We start from the raw sequence: 27,888 nt of genomic DNA on the forward strand, positions 1-27,888 counted from the left end.
TGGTTTCTTCGTTGTCACAATGTGAAAGAGATGTGTTATATTTCCAAGACCCCCTTTTAATTTGAACATTTCATTTTATTCTATCTTATCCTGTCTTTATTATTAGAGAAAAGAAATAATTATTTCACGTAGCTTTTACAGATTGATTTTGGATTAACTGATGAGTTTTTAAATGTTATAATTGATGTGTTTGTATTACATTTCTTCTGATTCAGTGCCCCACTTACAGTGATAATCAGTCAAATGAACAGACAGGAGCCACTGTGTATTATTTGGGACTCTCTTTCTGGGTCATATTATTCATTCTGGATTTCAGTCATCATTTCCATGGCATGATTTCCAAATGTGTGACTGTAGCCTTGGCCTTTCCTTCTCAATTTTGGATCATTTCTGTTTACTGGGCACCTCCACCAGGGTGTCTGCACCAGAATGTCTTGCTGGCTTTTCAAACTCCATGTGCTCGAAACTGCATTCATCACTTCTTACCTAAATATGTCTCCTCTTGTTATTGAAGCCTGACCATCTTTCGGTATCATACTGGAGGGAAACCTGGGAGTAATTTTATATTCTTTCTTTTTCTGTCAGTACTCTTGACAGTCTTCATTGTCTGACACATTCTGTGCTAGGCATAAAGCGTTATTAGACTGTGTTGGAGAATCCAGAACCAGTGCCCGGCACCCAGCAGTTCCTGAATGATTGAACATGTCACTTCACCTGTTTAGGTTAGGTAATTGGGTCTCTTCTCCTTCCTGTGATACTTATTTGTCACACCTTCTTCCTGTAGGTGCCAGGGACTTGGCCTGCTTTTATCTTTTTTTTTTTTTTTTTGGAGATAGGGTCTTAATATATTGCACAGGCTGGTCTTAAACTCCTGACCTCAAGCAATCCTCCTGCCTTAGCCTCTCTAGTAGCTGGGATTACAGGAGCGTGCCACCACACCTGGTTTGTTTGTTTGTTTGTTTTTAATAGCTGTCGGTTACTATTCTGAGTTTGTCTTACTGGCTGGGTTGGCAGTATGTTATCTTAGCTAGCCCTTTTCCCCTCCTATGTCCTAATGTATCTATATATTTTAAAAAAGTATTTTAGGCTGGGCATGGTGGCTCACGCCTGTAATCCCAACACTCTGGGAGGCTCAGGTGGGCGGATCATTGGGGTCAGGAATTCGAGACCAGCCTGGCCAATATGGTGAAACCCTGTCTTTACTAAAAAATTAGCCAGGTGTGGTAGCGTGTGCCTGTAGCCCCAGCTACTTAGGAGGCTGAGGCAGGAGAATTGCTTGAACCCGGGAGGCAGAGGTTGCCGTGAGCCAAGATTGCGCCATTGCACTTAAGCCTGGGCGATGCAGGGAGACTGTCTCAAAAAATAAAAATTAAAAAAAAAAGTATTTTAAAGGAATTTTTACTGCTATTTGTTAATGAGGAAATAGAAAGGCTGGTTAAAAAAGCTAACAGGAGGGAGCTTACAATGTTTCCAGAACTCTTCCAAGTTTATATAGTTACTCCTGAGCTAACGTTTTGCATACCTTTCAATATTCCTGCTATAGCTCATATATTTAGGACAGACTTTGGTAATATTCCCTTTTACTCTATGCAATATACTGTAGAGCTGGGATTTCCAACTTTTTTTTTTTTGCTAGGACCTTATCATGTAAGGAATACATTTTAAATTGTGACCCCACATATACACACGTTTGTGTGCATGTGTATTAATATATAGAACTGAAACTAAAATTTAACAACTATTCTTCTATATATCATACAGTAAAACATATCAAAGTTAATATCAAATATAATGTTGTTTATATTGCACTATAATATGGAAAAAATCCAAGATAAACAATACAAAAAACTGACGATTTATTAATGCCACAGGTATACTTGCACCTTAGTAAGTTCTTTTCAATCCAGAACATTTGGGAGTCATACACATCTTGTTACACTGTTGTGAAATGTGCTGTGGGGTGTGAGGAGAAAGGGAAGGTTGAAATAATTCTGAACTGTATCCTGAGCAATCAGAGGGCTGTTTGTACCCTTGTTGGTATAAAGAGGGAGGGGAAAATAAGCTCATTTGTGTTTTTCAGGCAAATTTTGGGCCTTTATTTATTTTTATTTTTAGTTGACATGTAATAATTGTATATATTTATGGGATGCAGAGCATATTTCAATACATGTATGCAGTGTGTAATGATCAAATCAGAGTAGTTAGCATTCATCACCTTGAACATTTATCATTCTTTTGTGTTGTGAACATTCAAAATTATCTCTTCTAGCTTTTTGAAAATACACACTTAAGTTGTTAATCATATTTACCCTACGGTGGTACAGAACAGGGGAACTTATTCCTCCTGTCTTGCTGTATAAGTTGTCGAAGAGCCACTCAGAAGGCAATATTCTCTGTATCATTGGTGATAAAGGTTTTTTTTTTTTTTTGAGACGGAGTCTCGCTCTGTCGCCCAGGTTGGAATGCAGTGGCCAGATCTCAGCTCACTGCAAGCTCCGCCTCCCGGGTTTACGCCATTCTCCTGCCTCAGCCTCCCGAGCAGCTGAGACTACAGGCACCCGCCACCTCGCCCGGCTAGTTTTTTGTATTTCTTAGTAGAGACGGGGTTTCACCATGTTAGCCAGGATGGTCTTGATCTCCTGACCTCGTGATCCGCCCGTCTCGGCCTCCCAAAAAGGTTTAATCCAAAGAGGAGTTTATCTCTTCGCAAGGAACATGAAACTTGTGTATATTGTTTTGACATGGCATTGATAGTAAAAGATACATAGTGGACATTATTAGTAAAATAATTTATTGGTAACATAAATATTATTAAATAAATCATGAACATAACTCTCACAAAATTATCAACTTAGAAATCCTTTTAGGCTGGCATTTAAGCGAGTTCTTATGATGGGACTATGATCTGAGGTGGTATGATGGCTGTAGGTTATGGACTGAGAAATCATAGGTTGGAATACTGGCTCTAATCTTTACTAGTCACATGACTTTGGGTGAATCCCATTTTTTTTTTTTTTTTCCTGAGCATCAGTAAGGATAGAAATATACTGCTCATATATTGTGATGATTAATATGATTATGTATGTAAAGTGCCTTGTATAGCACATAGTAGGCCCTTAAATGTTAATTTTTCTTTTACTCTTTCTTTGGTCCTACTAAAAAATATTATTTGTTTCTGTATGGTCTTAAGCATGAAGACTATAATCAGGTTTGAATGGTTTTCTACATAAACCTTTTAAGGCAATGTTTTAAAGATTTAACATTATTAGGAATTTCATTTTACAGGACTGACATATGGAAATATGCTATATTTGAAAAATTACTGATGTTAGGGATTGGTATTCAGTGTCTTCTGCTTAGTTTCTTGAGTCCCTCTATCAGTCATCTTTGCCTTCAAAGAAGGTTTTGTCTTTCTTGGAAGGTTAATTCTCTAAGGTAATCATTTAATTTATTTTGTTCTATTCATTAAAACAAACTGTTTAATAATTTAATTTGAGTAAGGAAATAATTAACTATCAGCTACGTAAAGTTTAGTTTTTATTGTGAACTCAAAGCAAGGCCTTTATGGCATCTGCTTTATTGTTATAAACTCAAGCACAGTATCAGCAGCTTATGAGTTATACTTTGGATTTTAAGTGAGAGCTGCTAGGAGTAGGATAACTGGCTCTCTATAACTACAAACATTTGATATCCTACACATAGTTGAACAGTAGCAAAGCTGGAGTTCTCAGATATAGTACTGACTGATTATGTCACGTCATCATTTTTGGATAGCATCTGCTCATCTCCTCTCTCTTGTCCAAGCGGTTTAGGATTAAACAAATTATGAGGGTATCCAGGCTAGGAAAAGAGGACTTTGTGCTATGTAGTCAAAATTTTTAGTGTGTGAATCTGTCTTCCTTATTAGATTTTAAGTTCTTAGAGGTAGGAGCAAGGTACAAGAATAGAGGAAGATAATATTGTTAGTACCTGGATTTATTCTAACATGTGGCTTATTCTTTGTGGAGAAGGGCAAGGATTTCATAAACTAGCACAGGTAGCCTCATTTTCAGAGATCAAAGATGTTTCTGAAAATGCTTTAGGCAATATCATAAACTAAGAATTTCTGTTTCTTTTCTTGATTGCAACAAATTGGTTGTCATTTTGTGTTTTTGTCTAGCATCATTGATCATTGAAGACAAGTTTTTTTTTTTTTTAACCATATGTTTTTTAAAAGCATTAAGCAGCATAGTTACACAGTTTTCTCTAGCAGTGCTGCATAGCTTAGGAGCAGGAGTGGGATAGGAAAAGCTGATAGATGTGTTTGGTATTGTCTGGATGCACAGTTTGGACAGGAGTCAGTGTAACATAGTGGTTGGTATGAGTTTTGGAGTAGTACAGGCTGCATAACTTTAGGCAATTACCTTAATTTTTCTAAACTCTAATTTCCTCATCTACAACATGGGATAATAATAGTATCTACCTACCTTATAAAATTAGTATGAGAATTAAATAAGATGAATGCAAGTAAGGTGCTTATTTATTAGCACAATGCCTGGCTTATAGTATATTAGATATTATTTTTATTTTGTTGAGATTAGAAGGAGGTTATTAAAGTAAGGTTATTGGTGAGAATCTAATTGAAATAATAGGGAGATTCAGGCTGGCAAAGAAAAAAGTGAAACTAGGAAGAATGTTAGGTACTGGAGAATAAGAAGGTTAATAGGTTAGAAGTGTGATGAGGGTGAAACATAGGCTTAGCAATAGAAAAGTAGAAAAATAAGAGTTAATGGCCAATAAGTGAGATCACAGTTTGAGATTCTAGAGATGGAGTATTTCCAGATAATAAGATCCAGCCTTTGACAAAAGTTGTGGGTTGCTGATATGAAGTGGAGATGAATTCATTTTAACAAATATTTATGAAGCCCTTACTCCGTGCTGCTTTGCTAGGCATTGGGGAATGTCACATTTGGGTAAAACATCCTTGGATTACAGGAAATCAGAAACCAGCTATTGGTCACTCACCTGAATGATGAAGTTTACCATGACAATGGCAGAAGCTGGGACAACAAGAAAGACTAGAAAACTTTTATTGTAGCAAAGAATACTTCAGTGGATTGACTTGTTTTTTATTGGCGTAAGATATTACTATAAATGGCTCTTTAAAATAGGTGCATCTCCCAGTAGGGATAAAATAATTAGTAACATTAATTTAGAGTTTAAAAGATAGGTGTCCTAAATTCATTTATTTAACTAGTCTTGTTTTTTTCGGCTTTCCTTTTTAGCCACTAGTGTACAGATGAGATGATTAACCCAGTTCTTTTTAGTTTTAGAGGAATGGTTTGTTGAGTGGGCTTGTGTTCATTTTGTTTCTGAGTAAGTATCCTAGAAAAGGAGCATGTCCCAAAGAATAGCACAATTGGGGCAAAAAGGAGCAGCTTAAGTTGTAACCATGATGATTGTTTCCTGTGCCGGGCTTTTCAATAGAACGTTGTAGATTTTAAAGTCTGGGAAGCTGGGAAGCTTACTTTGAAACAAAAAGAATAATGTTGATCAAATATTTAAAAATTACATATGTGATATAAAGTAGCAATAAAGTGGAATCCTCTATGCCAATTTTTTTTTTTTTTGGGTTTCTTCTAGTCAGTGATGGTAGCATAGATCCACACATACTTTTTTTTTTTTTTTCTTAAGAGATAGAGTCTGGCTGTGCTACCCAGGCTGGACTTGAATGCCTGGGCCTGGGCTGGAGTGATCCTCCTCTCTTAGTCGCTTGACTAACTGGGACTACAGGTGCAGTAACCCGCACCGGGGAATACTTGGTTTACTTATACTGATTATGACTAAAGTCAGCAGAACAAAGCAACATGTTCACAGCTCCAAGAAATTCCCAGTCATGCAAGTTAAGAACTCCCATTTTAATGCAAGCCTCTACTCAATGACCCTTTTGTCTGATACGCTTTTTCACAAACTCCTTATACTTTTCTCTAATGTACATTTAAGTAGACTTACATGTTATTCCATCTCTGCTATTTTTTTGCCATATTACTTTTAAAGTCATTACAAAGAGCCGTGTAGCCAGGACTAACAGAAGTTGTGAACATATGCAGTCTACTGTCAGATGGACCTTCCGCTTCATTTGGGCAAACTGCTGCTGTGCACTTGGCTCATTTCACTCACATCTAAAAAATGTTAAGATTCTGCAGTCTCCTTTTCCTCTTTTTTTGTTTTTGACTGTTCTTCTACCATGGTGGCTCTCAATGTGTGATCCTCAGTATATCACCTGGGAACTTCTTAGAAATCAAGTTCCGAGGCCTAAGCAACACCAACTGAACCAGAATCTCTGGTCGTGGGACCCAGGTTTAACAAGCCCGGTGCAAGGTGATTCCGACACATGCTGAAGTTTGAGAACAACTGCTGTAGCATGTTGTAGTTGCCAACCTGTATACATTTTCTTGATGTCACTGACTTAATATATTTATGCTAAGCTCAACATATATGTTGAACTGTGGCCAGTAATTAATGTTGGTGGTTTCATGTGACTCAACTAATATTTGCTTTGTCTAAACCAGAATTTCTTAGACATATTTTGTTGAGATATTGACATTCTTTGTTGGAGGCAGCTGTCTTGTGCATTGTAGGATGTTTAGTGGCATCTCTGGCTTCTACCTACTAGATTACAGTAACATTTCCTAAGTGATGATTAAAAAAATGTCCCTAGGCCAGGCGCGGTGGCTCAAGCCTGTAATCCCAGCACTTTGGGAGGCCGAGATGGGTGGATCACGAGGTCAGGAGATCGAGACCTTCGTGTCTACCACAGTGAAACCCACTCTCTACTAAAAAAATACAAAAAAAAACCTAGCCGGGCGAGGGTGGCAGGCGCCTGTAGTCAGTACTTGGGAGGCTAGGTCAGGAGAATGGCGTAAACCGCGGAGCAGAGCTTGCAGTAGCTGAGATCGGCCACTGCACTCCGCCTGGCTAACAGAGCGGAGACTCCATCTACAAAAGAAAAAAAAAAAAAAAAAAAAATGTCCCTAGACCACGAGTGGAGGGGAGGGGAAGGAGGAGATCACTCCTGGTTGAGAACCACTAGCTAATCCAGTTTCTTTTCCTTCAAACTCATAATAGCCAATGTACTACCCATAATATATCAGTTTTTCTCCCTGGGTAGGAAAACGGCCAGATATAAATTAATTATAGAAATTAAAGATTATGGTGATTATAATTTTTTATAATTTTACAAAATTTATATTTTTATATTTTTTCATGTCCTGCTTATAGTGAGCAATATCACCCTATAGACTAGTGGTATTTGCTTTCCTTGTATCTTATTGCTGTGAAAGTCTAATGATAATTTGCTTTTCTTTTTGTTCCTAAGTAACGTGATTATTTTGCTTGGATGCCCAAAGGATTTTTCTTTAAGATTCAACAGTAAATCTCAGTATTAGTTATATTGGATTGACTTTCTCAGGTTTGCGGTACGTGCTTTTGAATCTTTTTTTTTGTTTTTAATTACAGGAAAGGGCTTTTTTTTTTTTTTTATTTTGACTTAAAAAAATTCCTTCCCTTGCTTTGGTTTTGGTTTTCTTCTTCAGGAACTCCTATTAAAAGTTGTTGGATCTTCTTTGTCTACCTTATATATTACATATATTACTTTCTCTCAAGCTTATAAGCTTATATTACTTTGTTTCAAAGTTTTTTTTTTTGGAGACAGAGTTTCATTCTGTCGTCCAGGCTGGAGTGCAGTGGCACGATTTTAGCTCACTGCAACCTCTGCCTCCTGGGTTCAAGTGATTCCCCGCCTCAGCCTCCCACATCACTGGGATTACAGGTGTCCACCACCACACCCAGCTAGTTTTTGTATTTTTAGTAGAGACAGGGTTTTACCATGTTGGGCAGGCTGGTCTTGAATTCCTGACCTCAGGTGATCTGCCTGCGTTGGCCTCCCACACTGCTGGGATTACAGGCATGAGCCACTGCACCTGGCTTCAAATCTTTTTTATTTAAAAATTTTTCTTCTTTTCACCTTTTATTTCTCTTGAAGTATTATTGTGTTTATTCATCTTTTTCTTCTTTCTAGTTTAGTCTTTTTTGAACTATTTTCTTCTAATTCTTTCCTGAGTTCTATCACTTCATTTCTGAGTTTTCATAATTACGATTCATGTGTTTTTTCATATCTTATACATTAAAAATTTCTTTGCTTGTGGAGAAATAGTAGGTTGTAGTTACCTGTTTGAGTATGTCTTCCATTGTCTTTAGGAATATTAGTCTGCTCCTTATTCTCTCTTTAAAAAATAACTATCCGTGTGATTTAATGATCCTTATTTTTCATTTTTATGTGAAATTAGTTTTCATAAACCTTAGGAGGTGTGGTTCAGGATAGCTTTTCTAATTTCAGGACTCTAGAGCTCCCTTTTTTGTTGTTTTGTATAGTGTTCGAATTAGGATACCTTGCTTTCTGACGTTTCTCTGTTCTGTTTCTCTCCTGTACTGTTATGTAGACCTTTCCTGTTGTTCCTCTGCTGCTCAATTTGGGTTCTGTTTCCCAGAATTTTTCTTCAACTTGGGTCTTTGTTCTAGAAGTTTTGAAAGTTCATGGGGATAAGACTGCTTGGCCCTCTCAGATGTTACTATGGACTTGCTGAATTCATCAGCTGTTGGAGGATACAAAATGATTTACGGTTTTAGCTGCTGTTCACACATGGCATGCATTTTTGGTTTGTGTGGGAAATCTTATGTAGTTATGGTGCAGATGTCATGCATGGTTTATTATATTTATTTTGTTTAATTTTATTATTTTTGTCCTAGTTGCTCTGTTTTTTATGAGGGATTCAGAAAATTTAAAAAAACAATGTGTTCACTGTTGCCATCTTTATAGGGGTAATTTCATCAGTTTTTTTGTATTTATATACTTTATTTTGCACTAGTTTATTGAAGTATTGATGTATAGTAAACTACATATATTTAAAATGGGAAATTTGATGACTTTTCACATATGTATATTCCCATGAAACCCTCACCATGATCAAGATAATAAACATATCCACCTCCAGAAATTTCCCCATGCCCCTTTGTAATCCAGCTTTCATTCTCCTTTCCTTATTCCCAGGCAAAAGCTGCTTTCTGCCACTATAGTTCAGTTTGTATTTTCTGTGATTTTCTATAAGTGAAAACATACAGTAGTATTAATTTTTTTTGTATGGCTTCTTTCATTCAGTGTAATTGTTTTGAAGTTTATCCATGATTTTCTTCATTTCTTTTTATTGCTGTATGGATATATCACTGTATGGATATATCATAATTTGATTATTCACTTGTTAGTGAACATCTGGATTGTTTTTATCTATTACAAACGAAGCTGTTATAAATATTTACATTAAAGTGTTTATGTGAACATATGCTTTTATTTTCCTTGGATAAATGTCTAAATATGGAATGTCTGGGTTGTTTGGTAGGTGTATGTGTAACCTTTAAAGAAATTGTCAAACTTTTCCAAAATGATTGTATTATATTTATATTCCATCAGTAGTATGTGAAAGTGCCATTACTCCTCATCCTTGCCCACATTTGGCATGTTCAGTCCTTATAATTTTATTTCAGTGAATGTGTAGTGATATCTCATTGTGGTTGTAATGTAATTTTACCTAATGATTAAAATTTTGTTGAGCATTTTAAGATGTATTTATTTGCCATTTTTATATTTTCTTTGGTGAGATGTTCAAATCTTTTGTCCGCTTTTTATTGGATGTTCTTACTCTTGTAGTTAAGAATTCTCTATATATTCTAGATACAAGTCATTTGCTAAATATTTGTTTTGCAGATATTTTATGCCAGTCTATGGCTTACATTTTCATTTTTGTAACAGTGCCTTTGAAAACAAACATTTTCATTGTGATGAAGTTTATTTGGTTGATTTTTAAATTTTTTATACTTTACCTTTTGTGTTCTCTTCAAGAAATCTTGTCAAATCCAAGACCACTAAGATTTTCTGCTCTTTTCTTCTAGAAGTTTTACATTATTGGCTCTTATATTCAGGCCTGTGATCCACTTTGAGTTAACTTCTGTTTACTGTTTCAGGATGAGGAGAGACTCATTGTGTTTGTATATGGCTATTTAATTGTTCCGCCACCACTTGTTGAAAAGATTATCATCTCCTCATTGAGTTGTCGTTTCACCTTTTTAAAAAGACAATTGCATATTTATGTTTGGGTCTATTTCTGGACTTTATGTTTTTTTCCATTGATTATATGCCAATATTGCACTATCTTGTCTATTGTAGCTCTATGATAGGTTTTCAAGTCTAACCTGCTAGTACTAGCCCTACAACTTTGTTTTTGTCAGATTTGTTTTAGCTATTCTATATCCTTTGCATTTCCGTGCAGATTTTAGAATAACCTTGTTCATTTCTGCAGAAAGCCTACTGGGATTTAGAAGGGGATCATATTGAATCTGTCTTCAATTTGTGAGATTGACGTCTTAACAGTATTGAGTATTTGATCCTTGAATATATTTAGGTCTTTATTTCTCTCAGCATGTTCTGTAATTTTTGGTCTACACGTCTTGCACATCTTTTGTCAAGTGTTTCAATTATATTTCATATTGAAACAGGAAAAGCTCCCCAGCCCCCCTCGCAGGGCATGCAGTAGGGGAGTGGCTCGCTTTTTTGGTGCCCCACTGCTCAAACCTCTAGGGGGAGCATGCCCAGGGGCAGGTTGTGGGACTCTGACCCCATGGCAGTGTCTGGAGGTGAATGTTTAGAGCTCCCGAAGCCCCAGTAGGCATGTGTTACAGAGTGCTCTTTTGGTTTTGCAGTCCATAGGCGGCTTGTGTTAGTCAGCTCATTTAGACCCTTGCCTTATCGCAAGGACAGAGGGCTTTCTGTATCTCAGAGTTTCTTGTCTTGGTATACTGGAAGAATCGGATCACACGTGGACTTGGAGAATGAGTGCAAGGTTGTATTGAATGGAAGTAGCCCTCAGCAGACGGGGGAGCCAGAAGAGCGAAGGAGTAGAAAGGTGGTTGCCGACCTGCGGGGCCTGTTGGTGTGCTCTTATGCGGATGCGTTCTGCTTGACGGCCTCTCAACGTCCAGCCACTTAGGTGTTCCTCCGCTGGTGTGTTCCTCTCCACATCCAGCCACTTGCGTCTCTGCCTGCTAGGGTCTTGGGGTTTTTATAGGCACAGGTTGGGGGTGTGGTGGGCCAGGGTGGTCTTGGGAAATGGCAGCATTTGGACATGAAGGCAGGAGCTCCTGTCCTCACCTAGGTCTGCGGGCACAGGCCCGGGGGTGGTACCCTAGACGGGGAACGCGCCCTTCTCTTGCCAGCCCTTCCCTGCACCTCTTCCCATATCAATATTGTTATGTTAATGTAAATTAGATTACCTTTTAAATTATAATTTATATCTTTGATGTTGTATGGACCTTGTATTCTGCCTACCGCTAGACTCACTTATTCTACTAGCCATTTTGTAGATTATTTGGGATTTTCACCATAAACAACTATGTTGTTTGTGAATAAAAACAATTAAACGTCTTCCTTTCTAATCTGTAAGTCCTTTGTTTCTTTTTCTTGCCTTATTGCACTGGTTCAGAGCTCCAACATGGTGTTGGATGGTGATGATGGTCTAGTTTCAATAGGATTGGTATCAGTTCTTTGAATGTCTGATAGAATTCAGCTGTGAATCTGTCTGGTCCTGGATTTCTCTTTGTTGGCAGTTTTTAAATTACAGTTTCAATCTTGCTGCTTGTTCTTGGTCTGTTCAGTGTTTCTATTTCTTCCTGGTTTAATCTAGGAGGGTTGTATACTTCCAGGAATGTATCCATCTCCTCTAGGTTTTCTAGTTTGTGTGCATAAAGGTGTTCATAGTAGCCTTGAACGATCTTTTGTATTTCTGTGGTATTGATTATGATGTCTCCCGTTTCATTTCTAATTGAGTTTATTTGCATCTTCTCCCTTCTTGGTTAATCTCAGTAGTGGTCTATCAGTTTTGTTTATCTTTTCAAAGAACCAGCTTTTTGTTTCATTTATCTCTTGTGTTTTTTTGTTTCCGTTTCATTTAGTCCTGTTCTGATCTTTGTTACTTCTTTTCTTCTGCTGGATTTGGGTTTGGTTTGTTGTTTCTCTAGTTCCTTGAGGTGTGACCTTGGCTTGTCTATTTGTGCTCTTTCAGACTTGTCGATGTAGACATTTAATGCTATGAACTTTTCTGTTAGCACCGCTTTTGTTGTACCCAGTGGTTTTGATAAGTTTTGTCACTATTATTCAGTTGAAATAGTTTTTTAATTTCCATCTTGATTTCATTGTTGACTCAATGATCATTCAGGAACAGATTATTAACTTTCCATGTATTTGCATGGTTTTGAGTGTTCCTTTTGGAGTTGATTTCCAATTTTATTTCACTGTGGTCTGAGAGAGTACTTGATATAATTTTGATTTTCTTAAATTTATTGAGACTTGTTTTGTGGCCTATCATATGGTCTTTCTTGGAGAATGTTCCTGGTGCTGATGAATAGAATGTGTATTCTTCAGTTGTTGGTTAGAATGTTCTGTAGATATCTGTTAAGTTCATTTGTTCTAGGGTATAGTTTAAGTCCATTGTTTCTGTGTTGACTTTCTGTTCTTGATGACCTTTCTAGTGCTGTCAGTGGAGCATTGAAGTCCCCCACTATTATTGTGTTGCTGTCTTAGGTCTAGCAGTAGTTGTTTTATAAATTTGGGAGCTCCAGTGTTAGGTGTATATATATTTAGGATTGTGATATTTTCCTATTGGACAAGTCCTTTTATAATTATATAATGTCCCTCTTTGTCTTTTTAAGCTGCTGTTGCTTTAAAGTTTGTTTGTTTTCTGATGTAAGAATAGCTACTCCTGCTCACTTTTGGTGACCATTTGGAATATCTTTTTCTACCCCTTTACCTTAAGTTTATGTGAGTCCTTATGTGTTAGGTGATTCTCTTGAAGACAGCAGCTGGTTGGTGAATTCTTACTCATTCTGTGATTCTGTACCTACTAGGTATCTACTCAGAGGAAAAGAAGTCATTATATGAAAAAGATGCTTGCACATGGATGTTTGTAGCAGCACAATTTGCAGTTGCTAAAATATGGAACCAGCCCAAATGCCCATTAGTCAATGAGTAGATAAAGAAAATGTGGTGTGTAAGTGTGTGTATTTTTTATGTGTGTGTGTGTGTATATATCTCACTCACCATAAAAAGTAACAAAATATTGGCATTTGCAGCAACCTTGATGGAGCTGGAGACTATTATTCTAAGTGAAGTAACTGAGGAATGGAAAACCAAACATCATATGTTCTCACTTATAAGTGGGAGCTAAGCTGTGAGGACGCAAAGGCATAAGAATGATACAGTGGACTTTGGGGACTCTGAGGAAAGGGTGGGAGGGGTGTGAGGAGTAAAAGACTACAAATTGGGTACAGTGTACACTGCTGGGTGATGGGTATGCCAAAATCTCAGAAATCACCACTGAAGAACTTATGTAACCAAACACCACATGTTCCCCCAAAACCTATAGAAATAAAAAAGTGCTTAGATATGAATCTAAGAAAAAGTGTGTAAGATCTGTATGTTAAAAATTACATAAAACTGAATAAACTATTCAAAGATCTAAATAAACAAAGATAAATATTGTGTTTATGCATTAAAATAAGGAAGTGGTAATGGTCAACATCCCTGCCTTGTTCCTGACTTGGGGGAAAGTATTCATTCTTTCACTATTAAGTATGATGCTGGCTCTAAGTTTGTCATAGATATTCTTTGTTGGGTTGAAGAAGTTCCGTTCTATTTGTAGTTTGCTGATAGTTTTAAATCATGAGTAGATACTGTATTTCTCAGATTTCCACATGTAGTGTGGTATCCAGGTGCTTTTTGAAAATTCTGTTACATTGATTTCAAAAAGTAACCTTTTTGGCCAAGTGTGGTGGCTCATGCCTGTAATCCCAGCACTTTGGGAGGCCGAGGCGGGTGGATCATGAGGTCAAGAGATCGAGACCATCCTGGCCAGCATGATGAAACCCCATCTCTACTAAAAAACAAAAAATACAAAAATTAGCCAGGCATGGTGGTGCGTGCCTGTAATCCCAGCTACTCGGAAGGCTGAGGTAGGAGAATAGCTTGAACCAGGGAGTCGGAGGTTGCAGTAAGCCAAGATTGCGCCACTACACTCCAGCCTGATGACAGGGCCAGACTCTGTCTCAAAAAAAAACCACAAAAAAACAAAAAACGAAAAACAAAAAAAAACCTTTATATTTTGAGAAAACTATAGATTCACATACAGTTGTAAGAAATAATACAGAAATATCCATGTTCTCTTTACCCAGTTTCCCCCTATAGTAACATCTTGAAAAACTATAGTACAGTATTACAACCACGATGTTGACATTGATAAAATCAGGATGCATAAGATTTCCGTCATCAATGGATCTCTCATATTACACTTGTGGGGTCACACCTATTTCCCTCCTGCTCCTGTATCCCTCCTTAGCCGCTGGAATTCACTAATCTGTTCTCTATTTGTATAACTTCGTCATTTCAAGAATGCTGTATAAGTGGAATCATACACTATGTAACCTTTTGGGATTGAATTTTTTTTCACTTAGCATAATTTCTGGAGATTCTTCCAGGTGGTTACACATATCAATAGTTTTTTTTCCTTGTTATTGCTGAGTAGCATTCCACAGCATGGTGTACTACAGTTCGTTTATCCATTTCTTCACTGAAGGACATATCATTGTTTTCATGTGTTTTTTTATTGTTTTTGTTGTTCAAATAAAGGTGTTATAAACATTCATCCACAAGTTTTATGTGAACAGAAATTTTATTTCTTTGGGATAAATTACCCAGAGTACAATTGCTGGCTTGTATGGTGTTGCATATTTAATATTTTAAGAAACTTCCAAACTGTTTTCCAGAGTGGCTATACTGGCTTACATTCCTAGCAGCAATTAATCATCCAGTTTTTTTGCTTTTGGTGGTGTTTTAAAAATTTTAGCCATTCTGATAAATGTGTAGTGATATTTCATTGTCCTTTTACTTTGTGTTTGCCTGATGGTTAATGAATTAAGCATCTTTTAGTGGGCTTATTTGCAATCTGTATATCATCCTCAGTAAAATGTTCCCTCATGTCTTTTACCCATTTTTGAATTGGATTGTGTATTTCATTACTATTGAGTTTTGAGAGTTCTTTATGTGGTCTCAACACTAGTCCTTTTTCAAACATTCATTTGCAAATATTTTCTCCCAGTCTGTGGCTTGTCTTTTCATCCTTTTACAGGGTCTTTCACAATACAAAAGTTTTAAATTTTGATGAAGTCTAACTTTTCTTTCTTGTGGATCATGCTTTTACTGCCAAGTTTAAGAATTCTTTGTCTAGCCCTAGATCTAGAAGCTATTTGCTCATGTTTTTCCTGACAGCTCTATTGTTATACGTTTCGCACTTGATCTTAGTGAAAAGGCTGAGAAGTGATTAGTTTTATGTTTTAGGTGTAAGTCTATGATTCATTTTGAGTTAGTGTGAGGCATAGGTCATGTCAGTTTTTTGTTTTTTTTTTTTTAATTTTAAACACCTGTGGATATCTAGTTGCTTCAGTGCCATTTGATGAAAAGGCTATCTTTTGTCTACTGGATTGTCTTTGCACTGTTGCCAAAAATCAGTTGGGCATATGTGTGGGGTCTATTTCTGGGTTCTGTCTTCAGTTCTGTTGATCTATGTCTCTCTCCCTCCACCAATACTGTGTAGTCTTGGTTACTATAGCTTACTATAATAAGTCTTAACAGTGGGTGGACACAGTTCCTCCTACTTCATTCTTCTTTTTCAAAATCGTTTCAGCTATGCTCATTCCTTTGGTTTTTCATATAAATTTAGAAAAAATATAATCTGTCTCCCAAAATCTTGTCTGTATTTCGATAGGAATTGTGTTAAAGCTGTATACCACTTTGGGAGAATCGCCATATTTACCATGCTGAATTTCCCAGTGTATGCCTCTCTAATTGCTTAGATATCCTTTGATTTCTTTTAGCATTGTGTATTTTCAGCCTACAACTTCTGTACATATTTTGTTAGTTTTTTGGAGTGATTATAAATTATATTGAATTTGTAATTTCAGTGTTCATGTGTTGACTTTTGTCAAATGTTTTTTCTGAATTGATATGATCATGTGATATTTTTCTTCTTTAGCCTGTTAATATGATGGAGTACATTGATTTTTAATATTGAACCAGCCTTGCATCCCTGCAATAAACTTCATTTGATCATAGTATATAATTCTTGCTAAAATTTTGTTAAATATTTTTGCATCTATATTTATGAGGTATACTGCTTTGTAGTTTTTCTTCATGAAGTGATTTAGGAAGTGCCACCTCCTCTTTTCTGGAAGAGATTGTATAGAATAGTGTTAATTTTTCATTAAATGTTTGGTAGTATTCTCCACTGAAACCATCTGGGCCTGGACATTTTTTTAGGACTTTGAAAATATTAATTCAATTTCCCTAATAGTTGTAGGAACATTCAGATTATCTCTTTCATATTGGATAAGTTGTTACTATTTATGTTTTTCAACAAATTGGTCCATTTTGTCTAAGTTTTCAAATTTATATGTACAGAAGTATTCACAGCATTCACTTATTGTCCTTTAGATTTCTGCAGTCTGTAGAGATACCTACTGTTTCAATTCTGATGTTAGTAATTTTTGTCTTCTCTTGTTCTTTTGTCATTCTTGCTGAGGTTAGTTGATTTTATTGATCTTTAAAACAACTAGGTCTTTGTTTCCTTCTTTTCTTTATTTTTTCTATTTTTATTATTGATTTTATCTCTGTTTCTTCTGCTTGTATATTGTGATTATTTTGTTCTAGGTTCTTGAAGTGGAAAGTTAGATTATTGATTTGAGATGTTCCGTTTTTTTCTAATGGTTACATTTCCGTCTTTGAATATGTTAGCTGTATCCCACAAATGTTGATTTTTTATTTTCATTCAGTTCAGTGTATTTTTTGATTTCCCGTGAAATCTTTCTCTTTGATTCATGGGAATATATAGAAGTTTGTTTAGTTTCCAAGAGTTGGGAGATTTTTCTGTTTCCTTTCTTTTACCAATTTCTAGTTTGATTCCATTGTGGTTAGAGAAAATTCTGTATTATTTAAATTTTCAAAAATTTGTTGAAGTTTGTTTTATGGTCCGTCTTGATATGTATTCTTTGGGCACTTGAATGGAATGTGTGTTCTGCTATTGTTGGATACAGTGTTCTATAAATGTCTACTAAATCTTGGTTGATGGTATTCTTGAGTTCTTCTATATCTTTGCTGATTCTCTGTGTAGTTCTATCAGTTGTTGAGACATGGGTTCTGAAATCTCCAGCTGCACCTGTGTATTTGTCTATTTTTCTTTTCAGTCTTATCAGTTTTTGCGTCACATATTTTGCAACTCAGTTTGTTGTATACACATTTAGGATTGCTATTGCTTGGTGGATTCATCTCTTTTATCATTTTATAGTGTCCCTGTCTGTCTCTGGTGATTTTCTCTTCTCTGAGATTTACTTTACATGATATTCATATAGCCACTCCTGCTTTCTTTTGATTCACATTTCTATGATATATTATTTTCCATTCTTTATTTTCAACCACTGATACTGTTTTCAACCACTGATGCTGTTTTTGAAGTGAGTTTCTTGTAGACAGTATATAGTCGAATCATTTTTAAAAGCCACTCTGCCAATTCCTGTCTTAAACTGATGTATTTAGACCATTTATATTTAATGTAATTGTTGATATTTTAAGGCTAAAGTGTATCATTTTATTTTTTATTTGTTCTTTTTTTGCTTCTGTTTTCTTTTTCTTGCCTTCCTGTGAAAAGTTTTGTTTTCACCTCTGTAAGGTATTAGAGATTATACCCTTTTTTACCTTAATTGCAAATTAGTGAATAAAATTCATGGAACATTCAATATTTAATATTCCTGACATCTGTTCATCTAGTTAGCCATCCATTCATGCTTTCAAGAGATATTTATTGAACCTCTACCCTGGGCCAGGCATTGTCATTTTCTTTTTCTTTCGGATTATTCTCTTTCAGTTCTTTAGTAGTGTAGTATATTTATTTCCTCTGGTTGTAACAAGTTACCACAAACCAGGTGGCTTAAAAATAACAATTTTATTCTGTCACAGTTCTAGAGAACAGAAGTCTGAAGTCAAGATGTCAGCAGGGATCTAGAGGAGAATCCATTATTGCCTATTCCAACTTTTGGTGGTTGTCACCATTCCCTGACTTGTGGCTGTATTGCTCAAATTTCTGCATCTGTGGTCAAACGGCCATCTGTTATGTTTTATTCTGTGAGTTTCTCTTTTAAGGACACTTGCTATTGGATTTAGGGCCTAGCTAGTTTGGATAACCGAGGATAATCTCTTTATCTCAAGAGCCCTTTAAAAATTAAGACAATAATCACAGGTTCTAGGATTAAGATGTAGACATACCTTTTAGGGGGCCACCATTCAGTTCACTACCAGTAGTAGTTTTCTGTACAACTTTAATTTCTCTTTTTTTGACCCTCTCTCCATTTGGCATGGATTCTCTATTTCACACCCTTCGCTATTCCTTCTGAATTTTGTCTAGTAAAGGATTCTCCTAGAGAGTGATGAGAACGGTAGAATGATTACGATGTCCTGTATTTCATAGCTTACCATGTTGCAATAGAAAAAGCCTTTCTTCATGGCAGGTCAGCTTCATTTAGAATCAGAATATGTTTCTTTTTAATAGAACTTACTCTGAATCAAAAATATATTACTTAAAAAAACTATGTAAAACATGTATTAAAGTCTTATGTACACATAACTACAAATCCATTTGAAGAGATAAGTAAAATAATTCTAATCAATTAGTAAATATTATGGAATCAGCAGTCAATATTTAAATTGGTGTCAGTTAAGAATAGGTGGGATTTCCCTCTGAGGTGATGCCATGTTTATTGGCGTCTTTTTGATATCTATCTATCCATCCACATATATATATATGGATATTTCAAGTATTTTCAGAACTTAGGCCACTTTGGTTATATTTGAAAACAGTTTTTTTGCTGTTTGTGGAAATGATTTTTTTGGAAGAATCTGAACATTTTTTTCAAGGTATTTAGGCCACTAGAGTATTGCTGAGATTATTTTGATAACTCCTTAATAAATGTCAATTTAAAAAGGAATTATGTAAATACACCCTGCTGATCTTTAAGAGTATTTAGTGTATCTTTAAGAAGTTTCTGGCATGGAGTCAAATCTAGTTTTACAAGTGATTTCACTGTACCAAGAGAAAGTTGTATGATTTTGCTGTAGTTGATTTTGTTGCTTTCCCTGTTGTTATGATTGTTAATGTTTACCGTAATAAAATGTTACCATTTATACATTTTTATAAAGTATGGCAAACTGACAGGTCACAGGAAAAAATGAGGTAGAATTAAAAAATACGTATTTATTAATAGTCTCAAAACTTTTAGGCTTAAGACATATTAAAACAATAAGACAATCTTGTTTCAGCACAAGCATAATTAATATCTTCATGTATTTGTGATAAGATTTGCTTAATGAAATTTCAGTTTTGGTTTCAGTTTTATATCTAAATGATGTATTTCTGGCTTAAAACTTAGAAGTCTGAGTGCTTATCATTCAAAGCAGTCATTTTCCAATTAGTCCATACTTTTATAACTGTGCAGAGGAATTCAGCTTGTAATTATACATTTTAAATTTGTGTTCTCTTTGTAAGTGCTGGTCAAGATGTCCAAGGAACAAGTGTGATTGCAAATCTCCCATTTTTGATGCGACAGAATCCCACTGAGACGCTTCGGAGAGTGTTGCCAAAAGTCAGAGTAAGTTGGTGTGAAATAAGATTGGAGTTTCCCGTTTTTCCCAGTAGCATGTTGTCATTGTTGAAAGAGGATTTTGGAGCTTTGATGGCTGATCTTTTGCACCTTGAGTGGAGGAAGTGTTATTATATACATTTTGAATTATAATGAAAATATTTAGGGAAATTAGCTGATGGAAATGGAGAAATCCAGATCTTAAGTTGTAAAATTTCTTTAGTCATTTTCTCAGTAGAGACATTTTACTAAAGGTAGTTTTAGTAGCTCAAAACACCTCCTAATTATTCTTAAAAAAAAAGTATTTAATATTCTGTTGGCTTAAATCTATATTAATAGTATTTGTATAACATCGATAATATAATTGAGCTGATACTCCTAATAATTGACCCTATGATGACCTCTGAAGAATCATCGAAGATTGAATTATAGCCATCACAATTTTAGATGTGTATGTAATTTATTGCTTCATAAATTTCTTCAGAATTAGTTTTCTGCTATGAACAAAATGTTTGATCTACTATTACATTCTTTCTTCTATTTAGTATTTATTATTCATATAAAATTAAATAATTTCAACTATTAAATATTTAATAATTATTTATTTGTACTTATATGCAAAGTGCTTTTCTTTATAAGAACTTGAATGAACAAAACAGACACCAGTGTGTGTGTCCTCCAAGAGTTTACCTACTAATGGGGTCAGTGGGGTTACATACTACTGAGGATTATGTTTGCTAATAGAGGTTGGTAGATTTTGCTTTTTTTTTTATTTGGATATAGCTCTTCTCATAATTTTTAATTTATGTGTTTAAAATACTGAAGTTATTATTGAGTCCTTGAGTTTTATTTTTAGGCATGTGTATTATGGTTCTAGTTACTATGATTTAGATCAGGGACATACCATGTTATTTTCATGAGAAGCCCACCTATGCAGGCACTATGAACGTTTTGACTGATTACAATGGTGAATTAAGATGATATTTATTTTGGCATTGCATGTGATTCAAAAATAAATCAAGCTTTTTTGTATCTGTTTTTCCCAGAATCATGCCATAATTTCAAAGGAATTAGGTCCACACAGACCAGGTTTATTTTTACATTCAATTTCTGTGATACTAACTGACCTACACTTGTCAGCAGGACACCTGGAAGTACCAGTTAAACAATAGCAGAAAGGAACAGGTATTTAGGTCCTCTTGGCTACAGAGTTAATGTAAGTAAGCAAATTAGATTTATAGCTAAGAATATTGCATGCTGCACACTCTGCATTGAGCAGGTGAAATCTGGTCCACAGAGAGCATATTAGATGTCCAAAGTTTCATGATGCAAGAATAAAAGATGAAAGAGAGCAGTGAACTTTAGATGTCTCTAAATTACTTTGCAAAAATCCTTTTGTTGAGTTCACCATAAAGAAAATTAAGTAACAGCTCCCCAAAACCTTAATTTCATGGGGCATATAAATAATATTGTACACTCATATGTATAGCATATTTATACAAAGAATCAAATGTATCTTCTGAAACTATAAAGTATGCCTGAGTTATAGAAGATATGGTTTTAATAAGCTTTAAAAGTAATGGAAATTAATCCATAATACAGAGTATATTAATTGAATAAATGGATACAAAGGTAGTATATACTAATGAATATGTACTAAGGAAACCTTTATTTATAACTGAATGATTTCACTCATTTATTTTACTAATCAACATGCAACCATTTATTTAGGACCATTGTCTTGCCCTGTACTCCGTTTAGAAGACATACCAAGAAGGTAGAAGAGTCCAGATTAGATTGTATATTAGGAAGGTCTAGTGACCATGGGAAACAATGAGAGAACAAGTATAGTAGAGTATTGTGTGCTTCTGACTTGATGTAAAAATGCTGAAGAATAAGGCAAATGAGAAGGGCTTTATGGGGGTAACTTCAATAATAATGACTTTTATTGATAGTTTAATGTAGGCAGCAAAACATTTAATCACCCCCACTTCAAATGATAAAATCTGTGTTTCTGTGCGTATTATTTTAAATTCATTGTATTTAGATTTTGTTGTGACTTATTGGTACTCCTGGTTAGCACCTCTCTCAATTCCACCTCACTTCTGTGTTTACTTTCCAGTGATGAAGCGCTGACAAAATATTGGGTAACTGCTTTATTTACTTTTGCTTGGCCATTATTTCTCAATTTTTTTTTTAAAAGTGATCTTGAGCATTTAGTAATAATGGCATTGTCATTCATTCATAAATATTTACTGAATCCTTTTATAAGGCAGGCACTGTTCTAAGCACTGGGAAAATAGAAGTGAACAAAAGATAGGGAACTTGCCCTCAAGGAGGCTACAGTCTAGATGGAGAAACAGACATTAGACAAGCAAATCCCTCCCCACCCAAGAAAGGTATAATGGTCATTTGTGATAAGCAGTCTGAGTGTACAGAACATGAGTTGATGAGATAAAGTAATAAAGTAACGAGGGCACCTGCTGTGCATTGGGATGGCAAGGGATGCCTTTTCGAGGGGCAGAAAACTGAAGGGATGGAAACAAGTGCCATTTGAGAGTCAGGATCAAGTAGTTCAGGTGGAGAGAGCAGTAAATAGCCCTAAGGTGAAAGAGCTGGTTGGGACTGAGATAGAGATAGGTGTGTTTTGGACCCAGTGAATGGGGTGGGGTGTGATTGAGAAGAGGTTAGAGAAATGGTTGATGACGGAGCATGCAAGCGTTGGTTTTTATTCTTCGGACAGTGAAAAGTCCTTGAAGGCTTTAAAGCAGGCAGTGACTTAATTGTGTTTCTGTTTCACAGTGATCATTTTGGTTATTGTATGGAGAATAGATTGTAGTGGGATAGTTAGGAAGCTTCAGTACTGGGCCTCATAGCTAGTATGAGGACAACTAATTAAGACAGTAGAGAGCAGTGGACATATCTGAGATAATATGGGTTAAGGTAGAATGAGCAGAACTTTGTAACGGATTGGGTTTGTGAAGTGGGAGATGACTTCCAGATTTCTGGCTTGACCATGCATATGGTTCTGCTGGTTTTCTGTTATAGTTGATAGTCTGTTAAATTCATAAGGAAAATAATTTGTGTACTTGATAATACTAGTCTTTTATGAATAATTTACTTTTAGATAATTTAAAGAAATGAACAATAAATATTTTATGCATTAAGTTAATTAATACCAAGATGTTTACCACGTTTGTAACAGTAGTGTGTGCAGCTTTTAGGCTCACTTTTTACCTTGTCTTTACCTTTAAGAACATCAGATAAAGTAATGGAGATTTTGCTGGCCTTATGTATTATAAACTTTCACCAGTGATATTTTGTTTTATTGCATTTGCATTTTGTTCTTATGATAATGGATTAACTAAAAAGTGATTTAAAAAATAGGTTGCTATTTTCACTGTTTTAGAGATAAAGGAATTTAATGTTTAAAAATAAAATGTCAGAAACAGAGTTGGTGTTACAATTGAGCCAATCCATCAGATTGAGGTTGATGTCTAGAATAACTAACAAAAGAAGAAAAATAGAAAGTAAGAAAAATAGAATTAAGCCAATCCGTAGTATTTCCCCAGTTTATTTTCTAAATTGTGTGCAAAGTGGGCAATGAATGGTAGTGCAGTTAGGCCACTCATCTCAAGGTTGAATTTAGCTAGGAATTTAGAAAGTAAATGTTTGACCTCCAATTTAAATTTCTTAAATGTGGAGACATTTTAAAATATAGTTATTACCATATATTCACGTTACATGATTTAATCCTAGGGTATCTGTTAAAGAATTGTTTTGTGTGGTTTTATTAAGTTTTAATTCTTTTCCACAGTATATTAAATTGAAATCTTAGATGTTTGTTAGACCTCAATATTTGATTTGAACTTCTCGTTATCTAGAAGTGAAAGAATTTGATTGGCAAGATAAATATCCAAAATATTATGCCATGGACTTTTATAAAATTCATAATAATAGTGATATAATTACACCACATAACAAAGGTGATTCCATTACAATCCAATGCAAAAAACACTCTCTACTTTTTGAGTTATTAAATTTATTTAGTTGTTTTTACACTTACATTTTGGCAACCATAATATATGTCATAAAATTATATAATAGAAATTAAGCGGCCGGGTGCAGTGGCTCAAGCCTGTAATCCCAGCACTTTGGGAGACCGAGACGGGCGGATCACGAGGTCAGGAGTTCGAGACCATCCTGGCTAACACGGTGAAACCCCGTCTCTACTAAAACATACAAAAGCTAGCCGGGCGAGGTGGCTGGCACCTGTAGTCCCAGCTACTCCGGAGGCTGATGCAGGAGAATGGCGTAAACCCGGGAGGCGGAGCTTGCAGTGAGCTGAGATCCGGCCACTGCACTCCAGCCTGGGCAACAGAGCGAGACTCCGTCTCAAAAAAAAGAAAAAAAGAAATTAAGCAATACAGATAAAAATACAGATAAAAATAATGTAGCAAATATTTATTGAGGTCTTACTATGTGTCAGGCACTGTATTCTGTCAGATATTCTACACATTTTGATCTGAATACTCATTAGCAGTTCTATAATGATCACTTGACAGTGGAAGAAACAACTTAGTTAAGTAACTTGCTCAAAGTAACAAAGCTTGCAAGTGGTATAATTAGGTTTAAACAGGAAGTCTGAGTCCTCAGTTTTTACTACCCATTAGGTGATCATAACTGTAACAGATATAAAATGTATAATTTAATGTCTCAAGCCTTAGTCATCTCCTGTCTGTGCTGCAGCGGCCTCCTCACTGAATCTGTTGCTTCCATTTTGCCTCTGTTGCTTCCATTTTGCCTCCTAGAGGAAACTCAACTAGAGAGATCTTTTAAAAAGCATCAGTCATATCTTGTCTCCCTCTTGCATGAAAATTACTTAAGTGGTGTGGTAGGCAGAATCATGCCCCTTCCCAAAAGATATTGGGCCCTAATCCCTAGACATTGTAAATGTTACCTTATTTGGAAAAAGGGTCTTTTCACATATAGTTAAGGATCTTGAGATTGGGAGATTATCCTGGATTATTGGGGTGGTGGTCTAAATGTCATCACATGTATCTTTATAAGAAGGCAGAGGAGAGTTGACACATACATGTAGAAGAATGCAATGTGAAGATGGAGGTAGAGATTGGAGTGATGTGGCCACAAGCCAAGGAATGATAGCAACCACCAAAAGCTGAAAAAGGCAAAAAGTAGATTCTACCCCAGAGCCTCTAGGTGGAGTGTGGCCTTGCCAACACTTTGATTTTGACCAGGTGATGCTGATTTTGAAATTCTGTCCTCCAGACCTGTGAGAGAAGAAATAGCTATTGTTTTAAGCTACTCAGTTTGTGGTAATTTGTTACAGCAGCCACAGGAAACTAATAAAAGTAAGTTTATTTCAAATAAAATACAACCCCCTACCATGTCCTTAAATCACCCCCATCTACCTTTGTGACCTCATCATCTGCCAGTCTTTTCCCTTTCTTTCATAAGAGCAGAATATTTGTCAGTCTAGTTTCTCACTGTACCCCGAGAACTCAGAATAGTGCCTGGCAAATAATAGGCATTCAAAAAAATTTTGTAAATGAGTGTTCATTGAACTTAACATTTAGAGACAATATAAGTATCTACCTGAAAAACCAAGGGAACATTGGCCTGATCCACTGACGGCATTCTTGGATAAGAAGTAGGAAGAGAATTTGTTTGGAAATTTGACACATACATGTAGAATGGTATATAACGCTGATTTATGTTCCTAGAGAGACTTTTTGGGGGTTTGAAGAGGATTTGGGAAATATATAATAAAGGATAAAAGGGACATAATCAATGTGAAATGTGATTTCCTTTTATTTCGGTGCATGCCCCTAGTCTCAGCTACTCAGGAGGCTGGGACCCAGGAGTTTGAGGCTGCAGTGAATAGTTACTGACTACACTCCAGCCAGGGCAGCATAGCAAGACATTGCCTCTAAAAAACAAACAAACAAACAAAAACAAAAAAACAAAAAAAAGAAATAATAGAAAAAATAATAAATTTCTCCTAATTTGATTATTTATTATATAATTTTATATGTCCTGTATATGGGTAGTTTTTTTAAACATCTAGAGTTTTTACAGAAAGCATTCACTTTGTAAGTAAATTTGTAAATAGGAAGCTTTACTTTTTTAAAAGTCCTATTTCAAGTAGCATAGTTAAGTGGACAAACAACCTAGATTGAGCATTCCTATTCTCCAAAATCCAAAATCAAAATGCTCCAAAATTTGAAGCTTTTTGAGCATAAACATGATGCTACAAGTAGAAAACTCCCCATCTGACCTCATATGATGAGGTGCAGTTCAAGTCAAAATGCAGTCAAAACTTAGTTTCATGCATGAAATTATTTAAATTGTTGTATAAAATTATATTCAGCCTATGTGTATAAGATGTATATGAAACAAATGAATTTCATGTTTAGACTTGGGTCCTATCCCCAAGATATTTCATTATGAATATGCAGATATTCCCAAATCCCAAAACATTCAAAATCTGAAACACTTCAGGTTACAAGCATTTGGGATAAGGGATACTCAAGCTGTAATAATGTGTGGAACACTTACTGTGGGCCAGGCGCTGTGCTTAATGCTTTAGATATATCCTTAAAAAAATCCTCCTAACAATTCCATGTGATGTATTTATACTCATGTTACAGTTGGGAAAATCTTGGCTTAAAAAATTCAGTGTTTGTGAATATTTAGTTGGGAGATTTCTAGGAAGCATGAAAGTATATAATTTATTCTTACAGTTCACCAAGGAAAAGAAATAGTCTTGACTAAAGGAATTAAAGAGCATAAACAAATGATCCAGATTGCTTTCTTCTTTGGTTTGCAGCTAAGAAAATAGGCATCTGTCTTCCCCACTAAAGATGATGTGTTCTGAGATAAGCATAATAAGCAGATCATGATGTTCCAGACCCTTACAGATCATAAAAGTCCCACAATATATATTCTATAGACAGTATATATTTAGGGACACTGATAGGAAGGAATGTAAGTAAGAAAGTGAAATAATTCCTGTAATGTAAGGTTGACAGAAGATAATCATCAGGGTCAGAATTAAGAGGTCTTGTGGTTTAGGAAGCATAAAATTATATAACATTTTTCTGTTTCACTCAGAAAAAAGTATTAATGAGAGGAATTAGAGATGAACAGATTGATACAAACTGTTCTTCTATGGTTTACAGCTTAAAAAATAAAAGTACATTTAATGCTATGCATTTTGAGAATAATGTCTTTTATGCTTTTTCTTTTTACATATATATGTGTATTTAAGGACAAAATAGATTGACGTTACTAATTACTTCACAATGATAAAGTTCTATGAAACATTTACTGAGTATATAGTTTTTCTGTGTATTATAGAGTTGTATTAACTGGTATTCCTTATAGACCTAAAAATAATGCCTTTCAGTAAATTCTTAGTGGACACCAGTGTTTTCACATATGCTTCTTAGTCATTCAGTCATTTGTTATTTTACCCTATCTGCAATAAAATGAACAGAAGCTTCTGAAATTATTTTAAATGTGTAGTTAAGCTTGTAAGGGAGTAAGGAATGATACTAGGGCTCAAAAACAAAGCAATCCGTTTCACTTCCATTTAGGATATAGAAAGCTGCAAGAGAACATCACTCTCATTCTAATAACAGTAGGTTATCCCCAAAATCCACACAGTCATAACTTCTTAAGCACATCAGAGCTGGTCACAAGGCAGCCAAGTAAGCTGAATTCACAAGAGTAACAAACCCCTCTGAGGATAGATGGGACAGAGGAACACTGACTTGGTAAAGCATAGGAGGAAGAGGTGCCCACCACATAAAGTAGTTAGCAGTATCAGCTAAGATCTTAACAAATTTTTAAAGGGTGGTTGTGGGCTAGCACAGTTTATGTGTTTAGGATAACTTGTAGGTTAGACATAGAGGAGCTTTGCATCCATTTGCAAGCTCTTTTCCATACGTCTCCACTGTTTGCTCTGTGAGATAGACTAGGGGACAAGGCAGGAGATTGGAGAACATCTCCCTTGATGATAAAGGTGTGGGACTGATGAGCTGC

At 35.5% G+C, this 27,888-nt stretch overlaps 1 protein-coding gene across 1 annotated transcript in view; it reads left to right on the forward strand.

The window, feature by feature from the left end:
• PPP4R4 (protein phosphatase 4 regulatory subunit 4) overlaps window positions 1-27,888 on the forward strand; it is a 120,164-nt gene that overhangs the window by 25,020 nt on the left and 67,256 nt on the right. The window contains exon 2 of the mRNA XM_017857865.1: window positions 19,728-19,830. Within this exon, the coding sequence (XP_017713354.1) occupies window positions 19,728-19,830 (103 nt within the window). The remainder of the gene's footprint in view (window positions 1-19,727; window positions 19,831-27,888) is intronic.

Source organism: Rhinopithecus bieti, unplaced genomic scaffold, assembly GCF_001698545.2.
Source record: "Rhinopithecus bieti isolate Rb0 unplaced genomic scaffold, ASM169854v2 scaffold_41913, whole genome shotgun sequence".
NCBI classification, from domain to species: domain Eukaryota; kingdom Metazoa; phylum Chordata; class Mammalia; order Primates; family Cercopithecidae; genus Rhinopithecus; species Rhinopithecus bieti.